This window comes from Protopterus annectens, chromosome 16.part0, assembly GCF_019279795.1.
Source record: "Protopterus annectens isolate FY-2018-M chromosome 16.part0, PAN1.0, whole genome shotgun sequence".
NCBI lineage: Eukaryota > Metazoa > Chordata > Ceratodontiformes > Protopteridae > Protopterus > Protopterus annectens.
The window spans coordinates 267,044,317-267,060,604 of NC_056750.1; the positions used below are offsets into that span (position 1 = coordinate 267,044,317).

The 16,288-nt window shown below is 38.6% G+C and overlaps 1 protein-coding gene across 1 annotated transcript in view; it reads right to left on the bottom strand.

Moving 5' to 3' along the window:
* The window catches only part of RGS3 (regulator of G protein signaling 3), a 2,411,552-nt gene that overhangs the window by 1,938,689 nt on the left and 456,575 nt on the right, over positions 1-16,288 (bottom strand). Inside the window, exon 5 of the mRNA XM_044057996.1 lies at positions 13,311-13,347. Coding sequence (XP_043913931.1) covers positions 13,311-13,347 — 37 coding nt within the window. The remainder of the gene's footprint in view (positions 1-13,310; positions 13,348-16,288) is intronic.

Consider the following 16,288-nt stretch of genomic DNA (forward strand, 5'->3'; position numbering starts at 1 on the left):
GAATATAAACACCCTGAAAAGTCACTTGATACTAGACACCCAGATCTCAAACCTGAACAGCTACTGTGCACAAAAGTTAGGACCTTGTTCCCCCCTCGCTTATTGATGTACCATATAACTGTAGTACTATCTGCATAGATTGAGAGTCCCCAGAATAAAGAGTATGGAAGGCCTGAAGAGCAAGGAGAGCTATCTTCTCCTTGATGATGATATGATCTGCCTCCTAAAAAAAGGTCCAAAGACCCTGAACCTTTAGAGGGCTGAAAGAATCACCCCACCCCAGAGGCATCCAAAAAAGTTCCTGAGAGGGATCCGGAGGCTGAAAAGGAAGTCATGGGTTGAGAGACAGCTGACAAATACACCACTGAAGTTTGAGGCATGGAAGAAGAAAAACTAGAAAGTCTAAAGGATGACAATGTTGAAGCCATCCTGACTTTAGGAACCACTGTAGTTTCATGTGGAGTCTGGCTAGAGGAAGTACAGGAATGGTGGAAGCCATGTAACCCAGAGCCCTTAGAAACTCCCTGGCCATAACAAAGACCTGAGGAAGAAGGGATTGAAAAAAGGCAATTAGAGCCAGAGCCTTGGGTGGAAGCAGAGAAGCAAGCATAGGAATGGCCTGGAGCCTGCAACAGAGAAAAACATGGTCCCCATAGAGAGTCAGGAAGGAATTCTGGAAATTTACTGTAAACCCCAAGCTTTGCAAGAGGCAAACAGCAGAGTGGGGGTGCTAAATCAAGGTCTCTGGGGAGGAAGCCTGAATGAGCAGGTCATTCAGGTAAGGAAAGCTTTGTATCCCCCTCATCCGGCAAGTTTGGTGGTGAAGCCAAGAATAACACCCCAACACAGAACCAAAGGCAGCAGCTCTAGAACAAGCATCAGTTACAGCATAACTACATTTAACAGATTTGTGAGCCACTTGAGAAGAAGACCCTAACAAAGAAAGGCCTGAATCCTTCCCCTCAGAATCAGGAAAATCAGAAATAACCTGCTAGGCCCGTGAAAGGAGCTAAGACATACCTGGTTATAAGAGTCTGGTAATTAATAGCCCAAAAGGCCTGGGTAGCAGCAGTATACACATTTTTGCCCAGCCGTTCTATGGCCCTACTGCCCTTGTCAGAGGGAAGTAATTTAATAGAAGGCAATGGTTTGGAAGGTTTCTCAGAAGAGGCAGACACAACAGAGAGGTCAGCAGAAGGACATCTGTAAAAAATGTACAATCATCATGCACCTTATAAAACCTGTCAGATTTTTAGGGACTGAAGGCTGGTAGTCAAGAGCCTGAAAAGCTGCTGAAAGTGTCTTACAAGGCAGCTAGGACTGGAGGGACAAGAGAAGGCTTTGGAGACTCCATCTGGAGGAGTCATAATGGCTTTATATCACTTCATCGAAAGGTCAATTCAATGAACGGCATTTCATCGGAAATGCCATTCATCGAATTCCCCTCATGTGGGGTCTGTGCCTCCCACACCCCCGTAAGTATATATACCAACTCTGAGATCACACTACAGTGGGGAAAGGGCAAATTTCCAGATCCTCAGTGTATTGCGATCTCAGTCTGAACAGTTTGATGAATGGCATTAGCTGATGAAATTGCACTGAAAATGTCATTCGATGAATTGATTTTTCACTGAACTGATAGAAACCTATTTATAATACCTCTTCTGGACATCAGAAACCTAAGTACGGTACCATTTAAAAAATTCCATCATACGAGAGATAGTATCCCCAAAAGAAAGTTCCTCAAAGGGAGAATCTGGACTAATGGAGTCGTCGTCCTCAGAACTATAATCCAATGGAGAAGGAATCTGAGAGGAATAAGCATAGGACTCTTCCCCGGATTCCAATTCCTCATCAGAAGATTTCTGCTCCATATGCCTCTTAAGAGGAGTATATGACCCTGGTAGGGGGGATGGAAAAGAAACTCCATGGAGATGCTTCAAGGACATGACATTCATGTTGGGGATATTCAGGAGCAGGGGAAATATGTTTTGTTTTCTGATTCTTTTTCAGCCCTAAAGACCTTAGGAGGTTTGAACCTTTGCCAACATTCAATCAACATAGTGGGAATCTCCTGAACAACAATCTGCAGAACACCTTTCAGTCCCTTGGATATGATCAGCCTAGGTTCCCCCTCAACACCTGCAACAGATGTCTGCAGAGCCTCCGAGGATGTGCAAGAAGTTGGATCCATGCCAGCCTCCAAAAAGGTCATGGCACAGGAATCTGATGAAACTAGATGATCCTCGGGGCTTTCACCAGCCTCGAGTGAGACATCCAGGGGAGGCAATACAGATACCAAATCTGACCTGATTATTTTGGTCTAATTCTTCGTAGATGTCGGACCATTGGGAAAGGATGATTCTGCCATTGCACCCTGCACCAACAACTTAAGATATTGGTTCTCTAGGTATATAGACAAGAAGAGACAACTAACAAAGGGTCTTGGGGACAAATGACTGACAAACTGAGAACAAAGGATGGTCATGAGAAGCACCCAAGCAAAATAGACACTGCTCGTGACTGTCCTTACAGGGAATCTGTCTCCCACACTACAATCTTCCCTTTTTGGATGACATGTAAAATCGCAACCAAAAGAAAAAAACAAGATAAGAAAAAAACCCTATGGGGCACTTATCTGAAAAGGGCTCGATAACCAGGACAAATGAAAGTGTGTTCAGACAGACTATAGAAGATGCCATTCAGACTAGTGGCAAAGATAGGTACATCCATATGTCATCTTTATCCCCTACGCTGGGAGCAGGGAGCATGTGTGAGATGTACGATGCCCTTAAAAACCTAAGGCTTTGGTATACTGGCCAGACATTGGGCTACCCTTGCCAGGGGATCCTTTACTAAAGGATACTGCAACAGTGACATGGAAGGACATCTGCCCTGGATCTACTTAGGGTGTCTGCCACCATGTTCTGTTCTGAGGGAATGCAAACTGCCTGAAGAACAAGTTTGTGTTGAATGGCAATCTCCCATGCCATCAAAGCTAGTCTGCAAAGGCAGTAAAACTTGGTACCCCTTCATCTGTTTATATAGCATGACTGTGGTGTTGTCTGTAAATACCCTGAGGGGGACCTGAAGTCCCAAGATGACTCAAGGGCTGAAGAGCTAGAACCAAAGTCCTCATCTCCCTTGATGTTTATAAAGACTTTCCTCTCCTGGGTAGACCAAACCCCCTAGACCTTGCCTTTGTTGAAACAGGCCCCCATGCTCATTCTGATGCATTCGTGTAAAGCTCCTGGCAAAAGAGGGGAATCAGAAGGGGTACTCCTGAATTGAGAGCAATCTGTTTGATCCACCAAAGTAACTTCTTTCTGATGTAAGGCAAGACGGGGATCTAGAACTCTAATGGGTGACAGTGCTAAAGCCAAACTGGTATATCACCGCAACTTTATCATGCAGAGTTTAGCATAAGAAAGCATAGGCATGACTGATGCCATGAACAACAGGGCTCTCAAGTACTCTCTTGCAGAGGTCATCTGCAAAGGAAGAGGGTTCTGAAAGAACTTTGTCAAAACCAGAACCTTGTTCAAAGGAAGAAAATCCATCATTGTTAGGGCGTTGATCCTGCACACTCAGAAGATCAGGTTTGGGGAAGGAGTAAAAACAGACTTATGTTGAAAGTGAACCTCCAGACTGTGAAACAGGTTCATCGCGAGTGAAACTGAGATCCTTCAGAAGAGAGTCTTGAGGAGGAGCCTGGAGAAGTAAGCTTTCCAAGTGATGGAATGTTTGGATTTCCTGAAGTCTGGGGAAGTTTACAGCTGGAGCTAGACATTTTGTGAATACCTTCCACAGAGACACCAAAGGTTAAAGAAAACAAAAAATATGAAGAACTAGAGAATCTGAAATACTTCTTGAAAACACGATGTACAGGAATGTGAAAGTAAGAATCTTTCAAGACCAAAGTCATTAAATAGGCTGGAGGGAGAATCATAGAGAATAGGGACTGAAAAGTTAGCATTTTGAAACTTAGAACATTCAGAGAGGTATTGAGAAAGGAAAGCTCAAGAATTGGCCTCCTGGCACCCTCCTTTCTGGGGAACTAGGAATGGTGTGGAGTAAAAATCCCTGCCAAACTGAGTGGAAAGAACTAGCTGAATAGTTCCTGTGATAGGAAGTCCTGCATAACAGGAAAAACTACAGCCAACTAGGTTTGAGAAGGCTAATGGAGTCTAGATAAGGGGCATGAATCTGAATCTTCCAATACTTTCTGTAACCCTGTTCTGCAACAATGAGAACCAACCTGTCTGCAGTTACTGCCTGCCACAAATACTGAGAGAGGTTTGTGTGTGCAAGTGTGTGTGTGTGTGCAAGTGTGTGTGTGTGTGTGTGTGCAAGTGTGTGTGTGTGTGTGTGTGTGTGCGAGTGAGTGTGCGAGTGAGTGTCCACATACAGAGACCGGGAGGGGTGTTGTTGGGATAGGGTAACATGGCTGACGGAAAGGGTGGGGAGGTAAAGGCGGATAGTCATAAGAATGTGGGTTTATCAAGAAAGGAAGGCTTAGATCCCTCGGTATCCTGTCCTGATTTTTACCATTTCCTCTTGTTAATTAACCGTTTTACTTTTCTAGGGTTGCTTTTGGTCTCGTTTGTCAAAAGGACAGCTTTAACTGGGCAATTCCTCTGAAATTTAGAAACTAGGGAAAGGAAAATTTGCTTCAAGTCCTGAATCCCCCCTTTTTTTCCTGAGGTCTTATAAAGATCTGCTGCAGCAGATGCAAACATCCTAATTGTCTAGAGGAAAATCCAAAAGTTTGGCTTTAACATCTGGTAATGATTGGAGTCTTAACCACAAAGACTTGAGAATGACAGACTATGGATGCAGTCGCTCTGAAAGATGCATCTTCTGAAAAATAAAAAGAATAAAACGAATCTGATTCATAGGTTAATATCAGGCTAGCTGCCTTTCTGTGCCATTTTAAGCCTAGCAATTCCCCCCAGAGGTGAGAATCAAAAAGTGTACCTCATTGTCTGTTGGTAAACACCTTAACCATTATGCCAAACCCTGACTGATTTTAATCACTGAATGCCCAGAAATCAAAAAAAAATTTCCAAGGGGGATGGCAAAAATATAAGGCAGAGTTCAGGGACATTCTGCAGTCCAAGGGATAGTGGAGAGATAAACATTAAAAAATAATGAAACATTACCTTCTCCTAAAAGTGGCAAAGTCATGGTAGGATTATTGGAGGGGGGATGAGGGCCTAACTGGACAGGGGAGATGGATAGAAAGATACAATACTTGTGTGGATGTGTTGGTTGGTCTTTGATGTATTTTTCTTCATTTATATGAGAAGCATCGCTTTTGTGTGCTGATATTCCTCTAGAAAAAAGGAAGAGTAGCAGACAACGTATTCATTTTCTGAGAAGTTTGCTTTTTTCCTACATAAAGCTATTCTGCATAAAAAACACCACATAATAATAAATTTAATAGAAGTGAAAAACCTCAGACAGACAAAACACTTCAGATACACTAGAGACTTATAAAAGCATAAATATTTATGTTGTTTGGATGTTATGAGTCCAAACCCATCAGTGCTAAAAGAAAATCACTTAAAAGTGAAACTATGAGTTAATTTCAGTTAAGCAGTTACTGCAGTAGTCTGCAATACAATGTGCCATGCTTTTAGAAGATTAGTGTTTTCAGTGACACCTTAACACAGCATTTTAAAAAAGTACTTATTGTAAAAGATGTTGCAGTTCTGCTCAATAAGAACTTTGCAAACCAAAGAAAACTGCATTTTCTATTAAACTTAATAATCTATATCTTTACTGTGAAAGGTAATAGATTAATCTGCTATGATATTCTAGTTTTGCAATAATGCTGATTATTTTTCAGTTTTAAAATAATAATTTTAATACATTATACTGCCATGGTTAATGTCTTCGCCTTCCAAGCACAAGATGCTGGGTTCTAGCCTGAAATCAGTCCATTGCCTATGTGGAGCTTGCAAGCTCACTCAGTATATCTGCAGGATTCTTCCCAAAAAACAAGCAAAGTCTTTTTACCTCAAACTCACCCAAAACTGAATGGAACCAATGGTTGCACCACAGATAATAGATGGTACATACTGCGGAACAGCTTTGGGGGACTAAGTCTTTAGGCATCAACAGTGATTCACAGTACCCTCTAGACAGTAGAATAGGGATCACAGACAGTGCAACATACATCAGGGATAGCCACTCAATGATACAAAAATTGACCCTAGGTGATCTGGTCAGAGTGACTAATGTTGCCAAAATGGGCATGGATATTTGCTCATCACAGATGTGTTGAGGATTCGGACTACTCAGTCCTATGCCAAGGGAGCAATGCTAATGGTGGGTGAGGTCTGTGTGTCTCTACTGGCCAGGATGCGCCTGTCAGTAAACTACTGGCTGCCCAGCCTCCATATGACCTGCTTGGATTAACTGGGATAACTCTGTTGAGCGAAAACTAGACATAAAACCAATCAACCGGACAAACATGAACTAAGGATTGCTACACTGCTTGAAGGTTTGCTGCCCAGGGTGCTGAATTATGTTATTACAGCATACCAAACTTTTATTTGTTCCTCTTGTAGACCTTCAGGCTTACTTACTCACTCCAACTGGCTCCGCTACTAATATATACAGAAAAGTATCCTGCCATTAAACTGAAGACCATTCTCTGTGGAATAAAAATACTTCTGGGCAGTGACATCTGTCCACTGTCCACCAGGAGTGACAGAAATGGGTCCCTAGGGCCAACCAACCACAATGTAGTAGATAAACTTTTATAGTCTGTGCCTCATGGCTTTTAGTACAGCCAACATTACTCACTGGCCTGGTCAGTGAATGTGGGTGTATGTCCCCTTGTTACTTGTCACCTTGGAAATCACTCCTATGGCCTTCATCAAACATCTCTCCTTAAAGACCCTTTTAGGGATGTAAACATGAAGTAGATTGCTGAATCCTGTTAACATGTATTAGACTGTCAGAATTTTTATAATAATTCATTCTTTCTGGGATATGCACTGTTTGCCCAATTTAAGTTCAAAATACTCTAGGATGCAGTATACTGGAGAATTTATCAAAGTAGAATGAACAGGAGCATATACAAATTTTTGAGCAAATATCAACTAAATTTTGAGAGACGACAGTTGAATTCCAACCATTTGTGGTTAAGAAACACTAAGCAGTGGGATTGGCTCTTCAGTGATGTTCGGCATCAAATATTGCTACTTTGATGCAAACCAGCTTGAGTTTCTGGAGGGGTAAAACCTATAGGTTAGTTATAAGATTTACAGAATACAGAAATTAATGTGTTAAGTACATATTACCAGTAAACAATCAACCACCACAATAAAGAGTGACAGCATTATTCTTTATTTTGCATGTAGCTTTACCTGTTCCACCTTGTACCAGTTACGGACAGAGAGGGAGAGACAGAAAGAAGTAGAAGTTGTGATTTAAGTGTTTCACATCTTTGAAAGCTGAAACATACTCACTACTGCCAGACATCTTTGAAATAAATGAAGCTTTAGCAGTTCCAATGTACTTAAAAGACAGGGAGAGAAAAATGGAAAAAATAAGAATCTATAGGAGAGAGATGTTACAGTTTTGAAAACTGTCACACACAAAGCACTGCCTCGGAGAAAGTGACCAGAGGCAAAGTGCAGCTTTGAAATCTGCAATACACTTAGTGCTGCCACATACAAACAAATTATATTGCAGTCTGAAGTGTTTTATAACTTTGACAGCTGTTTTAGCTACCATACACTTCTGTGTTGTCTACAGTTTACACTCCAGTGCATCAGAAAGGAGCTTAATAAAGCTGTTTCTTCTCTAAATTTAGAGTGTAATTGTGGCATCCCATATACAACAAAGTTGTTTGATTAGACGAAACACTTGTGAATGAATGCACTTTCTAGATTTATTTTATACAAGAGAGTTGTACATTACTTTTAAAGTTTCCTACTTGATATAAGAATACAGCATTTTTTAAGATACTATGAACACTACCATTTTTGATATATCTTTTAGTTAATACTGAAACCAGGTGATCGACAGCTCTTGCTTAAATTTTCAAAAACTCAAGGGGTAGACGGTCAGCTAAAAATTACCTAAGTTTCAGCTTACAGAGGAATTTATACACTAAACATGATGAGTTTGTTTGCACATTGATGGCAATATAATCACTTCATGAAGTTTAACAGTCATGTATTTGGCTATCTACCTGTTTTTTTATATTATACTACAAAAAGAATATCCAACTGGGTAGGGAATCTGAATGTCACTCAGGTGTGGAAAAGATGATGGAATTCTGTGCAGGATGAAATATCTTTTCTATGTTGTGACATTTCAACATTTTTTCCTGATAAAAATGTCACAGTGGCACAACAGAATTCATAATCATTCTGTCTGTCACATGCATACCATGTCTCACTGTGTGCCCAGTAATGGTCTGGCTGCTTACTAAGGATTCCTTTAACTGCCTTCTTATGCCTTATTTATATTTTTTAAACAGGTGAGTCCCACTAATATAATGAGTGATGGACTGTACTAAGACGAGATGGACATGACCCATGATATAATTTTGATATAAATAGAATAACTTCATTAGTATGGTGCCAATCAATGTAAACTAAATGTTTATAAATGTGTAGACTTATTACGATAAGACAAAAATTAAAGGTGGAAAGAAAAGGAAAGAAATGTTGAAAAATGTAAATGTGTGTAAATGTAGTTATATATGAACATGAATATGTGGATTTATAAAGGAAGTACTGCTACTTTTTCAACAAGTGCCATGAGATCATATACATTCACCTGCACTACTGCCAACTTGGGTAGATCCAACTTGCACCGACTATGTGCCGGGATGGGCCCAGTACTAGGTTCCCTGCAACCCTGAAATGGACTGCACAGGTTTATTAGAGGGAATAACAATGATTTATTTATTTAGATTTTCCACCTGGATTGCAAGTCTCTCAGAATTTGAGGTAATCAAATTTTTGCTTAGAGTATGCATATGTGAAAGAACAAATGTGCTACATTCATTGTTGCACAAAGTGAAAGCTGTGTAGTTCTTAACACAAAGGATATCACACAAAAGATCTACTTACATATGCACTAGTGTTGAAGAGGAGAAGATGGTACTTGACTGAGACAACTTTTTGTTTCTCTAACGCCTACCATGGGGGGGGGGGGGGGGGTCAGTGTAATGGTTAAAATATTAATCTCACAGAGAAGGTACAGAATTTGATTCTCACCTTTGAAAGGGGAATTAGCAAGGCTGAAAATGACCTACAAGGGCAACTAGCCTAATGCTTAGCCATGAAACACAGCATGGTGTATAATTAAAGTTAACTGAAGGCTTGGGTTTTGGCATAATGGTGAAGGTTTTTACTTTATAGATACAAGGTACAGAGTTTGTATTTCACTTTGGTCACTGCCTGGTTATTAGCTAGGTGTGTAACGGCCTATAGACTGACTGCCTAATATTTTCCTATGAACTGTTGTCACAGTAACGTTACATATATAATCAGGTGTTGAATCTGCATGTCTAAAACAGCAAGAAGAGATTCTAAAGAACGAGCTAGTTTTCAAAGGAAATAGAAAGAGACTTGAACATAGTGGCAACCTGATCTGAGTTTTAAACTCATTTTCAGTAGTTGGTTATATTTTAGTAGTTTGTTATATTTTCTGGCATGCTGGAAATAAACAAGTAGTGAAAAATAAAAGTTCATTACTCAGTGAATGTATACTAGCTTTGCATCCAACAAATCTTGCAGAAATATTGCAGTTAAGTACTTTTTTTATTTTTCTGTAATGGATCAGAGAAATATTGCCTGGTTTGGTCAACTATGTATTAAACTTCTTCTGACATGTTAGAAATAAATATATACATTGAAACACTGTAATTTGTCAGTCTGATTTTCTGGATAATACTCCTGTACTCAAATGACTCACCACCACTTTTTTTTTGCAAATTACTTTAACAAAGAAAGTCGCACATCTATGTATAAATCATGCACGGTGAATATACACTGGCTGGAAAATGATAGTAGTTTAGCAAAATGCAGCCCCCATTAAACCTATTACTAGGAATTATAATTTACCACCAGTAAGGGTGTGTTATCACTAATCAATATCGTCTTTTGCTCCCCTGATTCTCACCAGATGTGGCCCTATTTGTTTTCTCCATCACATGAGTTATTCCACTCCCTTTTCTAAATGTTCCCTGTTACTCCCCACCCCTGTTACACACCGTCTTCCGCTTGTTCACATTTTTAATGGAATCTGCTACGCATGCTTCACTTAATTTTTCTTTCTAATGTTTCAGTCTTTATAACTGCATCTTAGTATACATACTTATTTCAAAAATATCAGAAACGAATACCTGCATCATTTGCATATAGGAGTTTGAGCTCTTCAGTGTTTTCATTAACAGCAATCACAATGTAGTAGGGAGTCATGTAGCTAACCAAATGATGAGTGGAAAAGCGTTACCTAGTGTGTTTTTCCAGTGGGAAAACAGCAAATATTAATTAAAAAAGTATGTTCATTGGAGTAAATAGGGAACTACTCAGGAGTACTTATAAGCACCAATAATTTCTGTTTCTCTGCAAATGCTAAATTTCAAATCCAATTACATTATGTAAGTTATATGTACATTTCTTGCACGGTAACATGATATGAGCACCCAATGGTTACATTACTAGCAGAATCATGATTTACATGGCCAATCCAGTGGTCACATGACTTTAGTATGACCTCCCCCAACCCCCCCCCCCCAGACTTAATCTGGCCCAGCATGAAGTACCCACAAACGGCAATTAACCTGTGTGATTAATACAAGCTGCAGCATAGAATAAAAAAAAATAGTATTATACTGGGAGTTGGGTATTGCAGCCCACAATTTTTGAAAAACATTTCTACATGTTTTGCTAAGATTTTTCACAATTTTCTATCAACTCTGCTGATAACGGACAAGTTACAATATTGCCCCATCTATGATCCTCCAACCAAGACAGTATGCAGAAGTAACCTTTTGCCAGGGAAAAGTCAAATGTTGTAAAATCAGGTAATGATTATGTCAGACTGGAGTAGGTAGGAAAATTAACCCCTCTCTTTTGCTACAAGGGCATGGTGTTTTTTTCAGACAAAGGTAGCTTCCTTATGTGCCATTTAGCTGAAATGTTAAGGACTAACCCTGTCCCTAGTTTATAGCAACTTGTTTCATATCTTTGCTCAGTTCTTTTGTTAGCCCTTGTGGGTTTGGATTTTGTGTACAATGACTGCAGCCATAATGCTCAGCATAACCTGCACTCGACCCATAACAGCACAAGGAATGCACATTTCTCTCAAGTGCAAATGAAAAATTGCTGCAGTAACAAGGCATTCTCTAGGGGCTGGACAGTGAAGATGGTTACTTTAATCAGCTACTGTCATGGTGACACACTCGTGTCATCCTACAAAGCAACTCTGAGTAATTAAAATGCCCCCCCCCCTCACTATTGTGCTGCTTATTTTATTAGCTACCACATTTGGTAACAAATACTACCCTTCCTTCAAATTACAATTAAAAAGAAAATCCACAGAAACCAATACTTCTAAAATGTTATTCCTCATCACTTAAAAACGCATGTAAACTTTCACAGTAATGCTTCATCGGGCTTAACTTGTACAGTTATGAGACATTTAAATAAGAAATATACAGTTATATGATTTACAAAAATTAGTCAAAAAGCATCACATGATCATCATTTGGTTGTGTTAAAGGAACATTATCCCTGAACCAGATCATGCAGCTCATACAAAACAGGCTTTATACTTACAGTTCTGTTTAAGACCCATAAAACATGAGCTTGGAACCTTAAAATCCATCTTAATTCCTTTTTTTCAGTGACAATGATCATATCCCCACCTCTTAGTGGTGTACGGATAACTTGCAAAATCATATAATGGAACATGTGTATTATCTGTACAAAGTATGTGATTATAGAGGGCATTCATAACTACTTTTCTAGAGATGTCAGACAAATGACTACCAATGCACTCCTTTAACTTCCTGTTAGTTTCGCCTATACAATAGGCTGCACGAGACGCACTTGGCCACATATATCATATTCTTAGTATTACAGGTACCAGAAGCGTAAAGTGTAAAAAGCTTTCCCATTACTGGATGTTAAATACTATTGCCAATATAAATATAAGGGCAATACTACACACACATTTATGACATTCATGGGTACCTGTTTTAAAAATAGAGGTTGCATAGCTTTGTACAAGTTAAGCCTGATGAAGCATTACTGCAAAAGTTTACTTATGTTTTTAAGTGATGAGGAATAAAGTTTTAGAAGTATTTTAGATGTACTTCATCGTTTCTGTGGACTTTTCTTTTTACTTGTTACTTATTGCCTTGTTAAGACCACAGATTAATCGACACTCTCTGGATATTTGCTTCCTTTTACTACCTGCTCTTTCCTAGTGTTTCGGACATGAGTGTTCTAACTATGAATGGTGTCCTACCGTCTACAAGTAGTTTACCTATGAGATCTTTGTTGACTGTTCGTAAACCAACAGATACTTCTGTTAATCCATTACTTTATGAAGTTAAAAACTAACCGACTGCTTGGGGGTTGAAGAGGGGTTAAGGTTTTGAGCTCATATTTTACGGGGTTTAAACAGAACCATAAGTATAAAGCCTGTTTTGTATGAGGTGCAGGATCTCTTTCAGGTATGATGTTCCTTTAACACAACCAAATGATGATCATGTGATTTTTTTTTTTACTAATTGTTGTAGATTATATGACTGTACATTTCTTATTTAAATGCCTCATAGCTTTGTATAAGTTAAGCCTGATGAAGCATTACTGCAAAAGTTTACTTATGTTTTTAAGTGGTAAGGAATACAATTTTAGAAGGATTTTAGAGATGCCTTGTGGTTTCTGTGAACTTTTCTTTTTACTTTTTATTTATTGCCTTGTTAAGATAATGGATCAATCAACACGCTGTGGGTATTTTCTTTTTTCAAATTACTTTGCAACCATTTTCTTTTTGCCAAAATATGGCTCCATTTGGTTTTCCACCCACAGTTTATCAAAAACATACAGGATGCTACCGGTGGTAAAGAATCAACAAATGGCATATTAAAACAGAATCTTGTTTTCACACCCAAAACAAAAAGTAAACCACACTCTTTCATACATCGCACATTTGACAAAAGTCTTCCTTGAAAATGTGGGTTCATTTTGTCAGATTTCTGAATGGAAAATGACCCTATGTGCTCCCATGCAATAGTGCACACAAAAAAAACAGAATTGCTCACTTACCACTGGTTACATTCTGTTCATAAACTGGTCTCAGAAGCTACACAAGAGAGAGAAATGTCAAATTATTTCTTGAGGATTTAAAAAATGTCAAACTATTTTATTTTCACAATGCATACTAGAGCAACCAGAATAAAATGCACCATTACTTAACACTAAGAGTGTTGGCTTTGTTCAGCAATGGAGGCTGAGAAAATAGCTACATTAAAACAAAAGTCACTAAGCAATCAAACTGCCATCCACCAAAGTGAAACAGGTATTTCAACACATGCTTTAATATAGTACAAAGCAAAACAGAATGCAAATATTGCTTGTATAAAAAAGCTATTTAGGACAGATTTTGGTTGCAAGTCTGGCTCTACATAGTAATTCTCCTGTGCAGCATACATTATTCACCATTTTACTTCTACTATTACTAATGGAAGCAATGGAGAAGAAGAGTTTCAAAGTTTTCAACAGAAATAACTTGTGCTTGGAAAGCAAAGCTACAGACAAGGATGTGTATTAAGCAATGACCCACCATCACTCCTTCAGTTTAGAAATATCATAGAAAAAAAAAATACAAAAAAATACCAAAGTAAGTGAAGGACTTAAAGAAAAAAAACTACAGGTTGTTGTTCTTTCGGCTTTTCCTGGTTAGGGGTCGCCACAGAAGACCTCCGGTCCGCTAATGATTGGCAGTAGATTTTTACGGTGCCAAGGTGCCAGCCCAATGCCCAACCTTTAACGAAGGCATGCCCATTAATGCATGTCTTTCAAATGCCACTCGACCACGGGGAGGACATGCAGACTCCACACAGAAGGCGCTCCAACCGAGAATCGAACGGGAGAACCTCTTGTTGTGAGGCGACAATGCTACCGCTGCACCAAGGGACCTTAATATGTTAATAGACAGCCTTAACATGTTCAGCTTCTGACAACAGCTGGACCCCAACTTTTAAACGTTGCATCTACAGAACTATAAGTTAAGCAATTTAGGACTTCTGCTGTGCAATTATATCTGCAAGGCTCTTGATAAAGTCACTAAGTAAAACTATTATTCCACACAAATAGTTAAGCTCATTGTCTCCACACTTCACAATTCACTTTAGGTGATAGGGGAAATACTAAAAACCCAAGCAAAAAAATACTGAAAACATCCTGTGATATTCTATCTGATTGCTAAGCAAAGCATTACAACTCTGGTACTTTTTTATTACAGCACGTTTCTATGTCATAGGATACATGACAAAAACTTAAAAAGTAAGCACGTGATTTTCATAATTTCAGACAGCAACTTATTAATAAATAAAAGCACGACTAAAACAGAGAAAGACTAGCAACAAAAACCAAAGCAGAATAGTAGTTAAATGCAGGAATAGGCAGCTAATCATGTCGTCACTCTGCAAATCTGGCTGAATGACTCAAAAGACAATAAAGACCCCCTTTAAAATAAAAAAGCAGTTCAATTATCACTTAGAATTTGGAATTAGTGCTTTCATCGTGTTTAACAGGACTTCGTCAGATTCAATTAAAACTAAATGGTCAACTTACTTTTATAGTTTCTAGAACCAGGAAATGACATCATACTTCTCTAAAAACTCTTCCTGTGGCAAAGAATAAAATCAAAGATAAAAAAAAACAATTTACAACAATGAAAGCTTCCCTAACAAAAACTATAAGATACTTGAAGTGGAATATTGCAAAAAAATATAAAATAAACATGATAATGAATTATAAGAAATCACTTTCAAAAGAAACACTTTATATCCTAGCCTCTAATATTGGCTTTAGTGCATTAAAATCATTAAGTCCTGGGGGGGTTGCAAGCATTTAATTTTAACTGGCAAAAAACTTCTTTTTCTTCTAATAACTTACAATTGCCACCCCTCAGGTTAATGTGTACCCTTTCCAAAATGGCAACTCTGAATGTATTACAGGTGGTGTCACTTTCCATGTGCCTGTACAAAGCATTCTTTCTGTTTTGTTTCCTAATTTCATAGTAGTGCTCATAAATTCAGTTTTTTAGGAACCTGTTTTCCCGACATAAAATGCCTGACAGGTGGAGCGCATGGCCAAATAAACTACACCCTTTGTACTACAGTTCCCATACTGAAAGACGACCTTAGCCTGATTCGTAATTTCTAGCTGTATTTCTCCTTTGAGATATATGTATTAACGCTGATTACATCCACACTTCTTGGTCCCCTTGTCTCCTGCATACTTTCCTTTATTCTTACTGTCCTCTAAGTTAGCCTTAATATTCCTACTTGTTTTATATACAAAAGCTAGGCTATTTCTGAGGAATTTATAAAGTTCGGTGTCACTCCTTAGTATATTCCAGTTCTTTATCATCAAATCTTTTACCATAGGAGAATAAGGGCAATATTTCAAAACCATAGCTCTGATAAAATTATTTTCAGGTGTATTTTCATGTACAGGGGTAAAAATCCGTTCCCAATAAGGGTTTGTACAAAGTTCCCCATTTAGACAAGGTGTAGTCAATGGTCTCTCTAATAAGTTTATGGGGGTACCCCCTTTCCAAAAACATACTACCCACTGTACATAATACTTTAACCACTTCGGCATAGTCAGATGTCATTCTTGCTGCCCTAATACATTGTCCTTTAAGTATGCTTTTTTTCTGTGACTAGGGATGACAGTTATTAAATTCCAAGTAAGAATTACTAAAGGTGGGTTTACGGTGGATGTTGGATTTAAAACCTCTATCAGTGTGTGAAATACAACAATCTAAGTAAGCTAAACCTTCCAAATCATAAGTATGAGTGAACTTAAAATAGGAGTTAGTTAAGGTATATATAACAAACGTCTCTATATCCTCAGTTTCTCCTTCCCATAAAATAAAATCATCATCAAGGAAATGTACATACAGTTTGAGATCCTTTTTGTAGGTACTGTTGAATAGATGTTGGTGTTCCCATTCAGTTAAAACTAAATTTGCAAATATGGGGGCACAAGAGGCCCCCATAGCAACCCCTTTT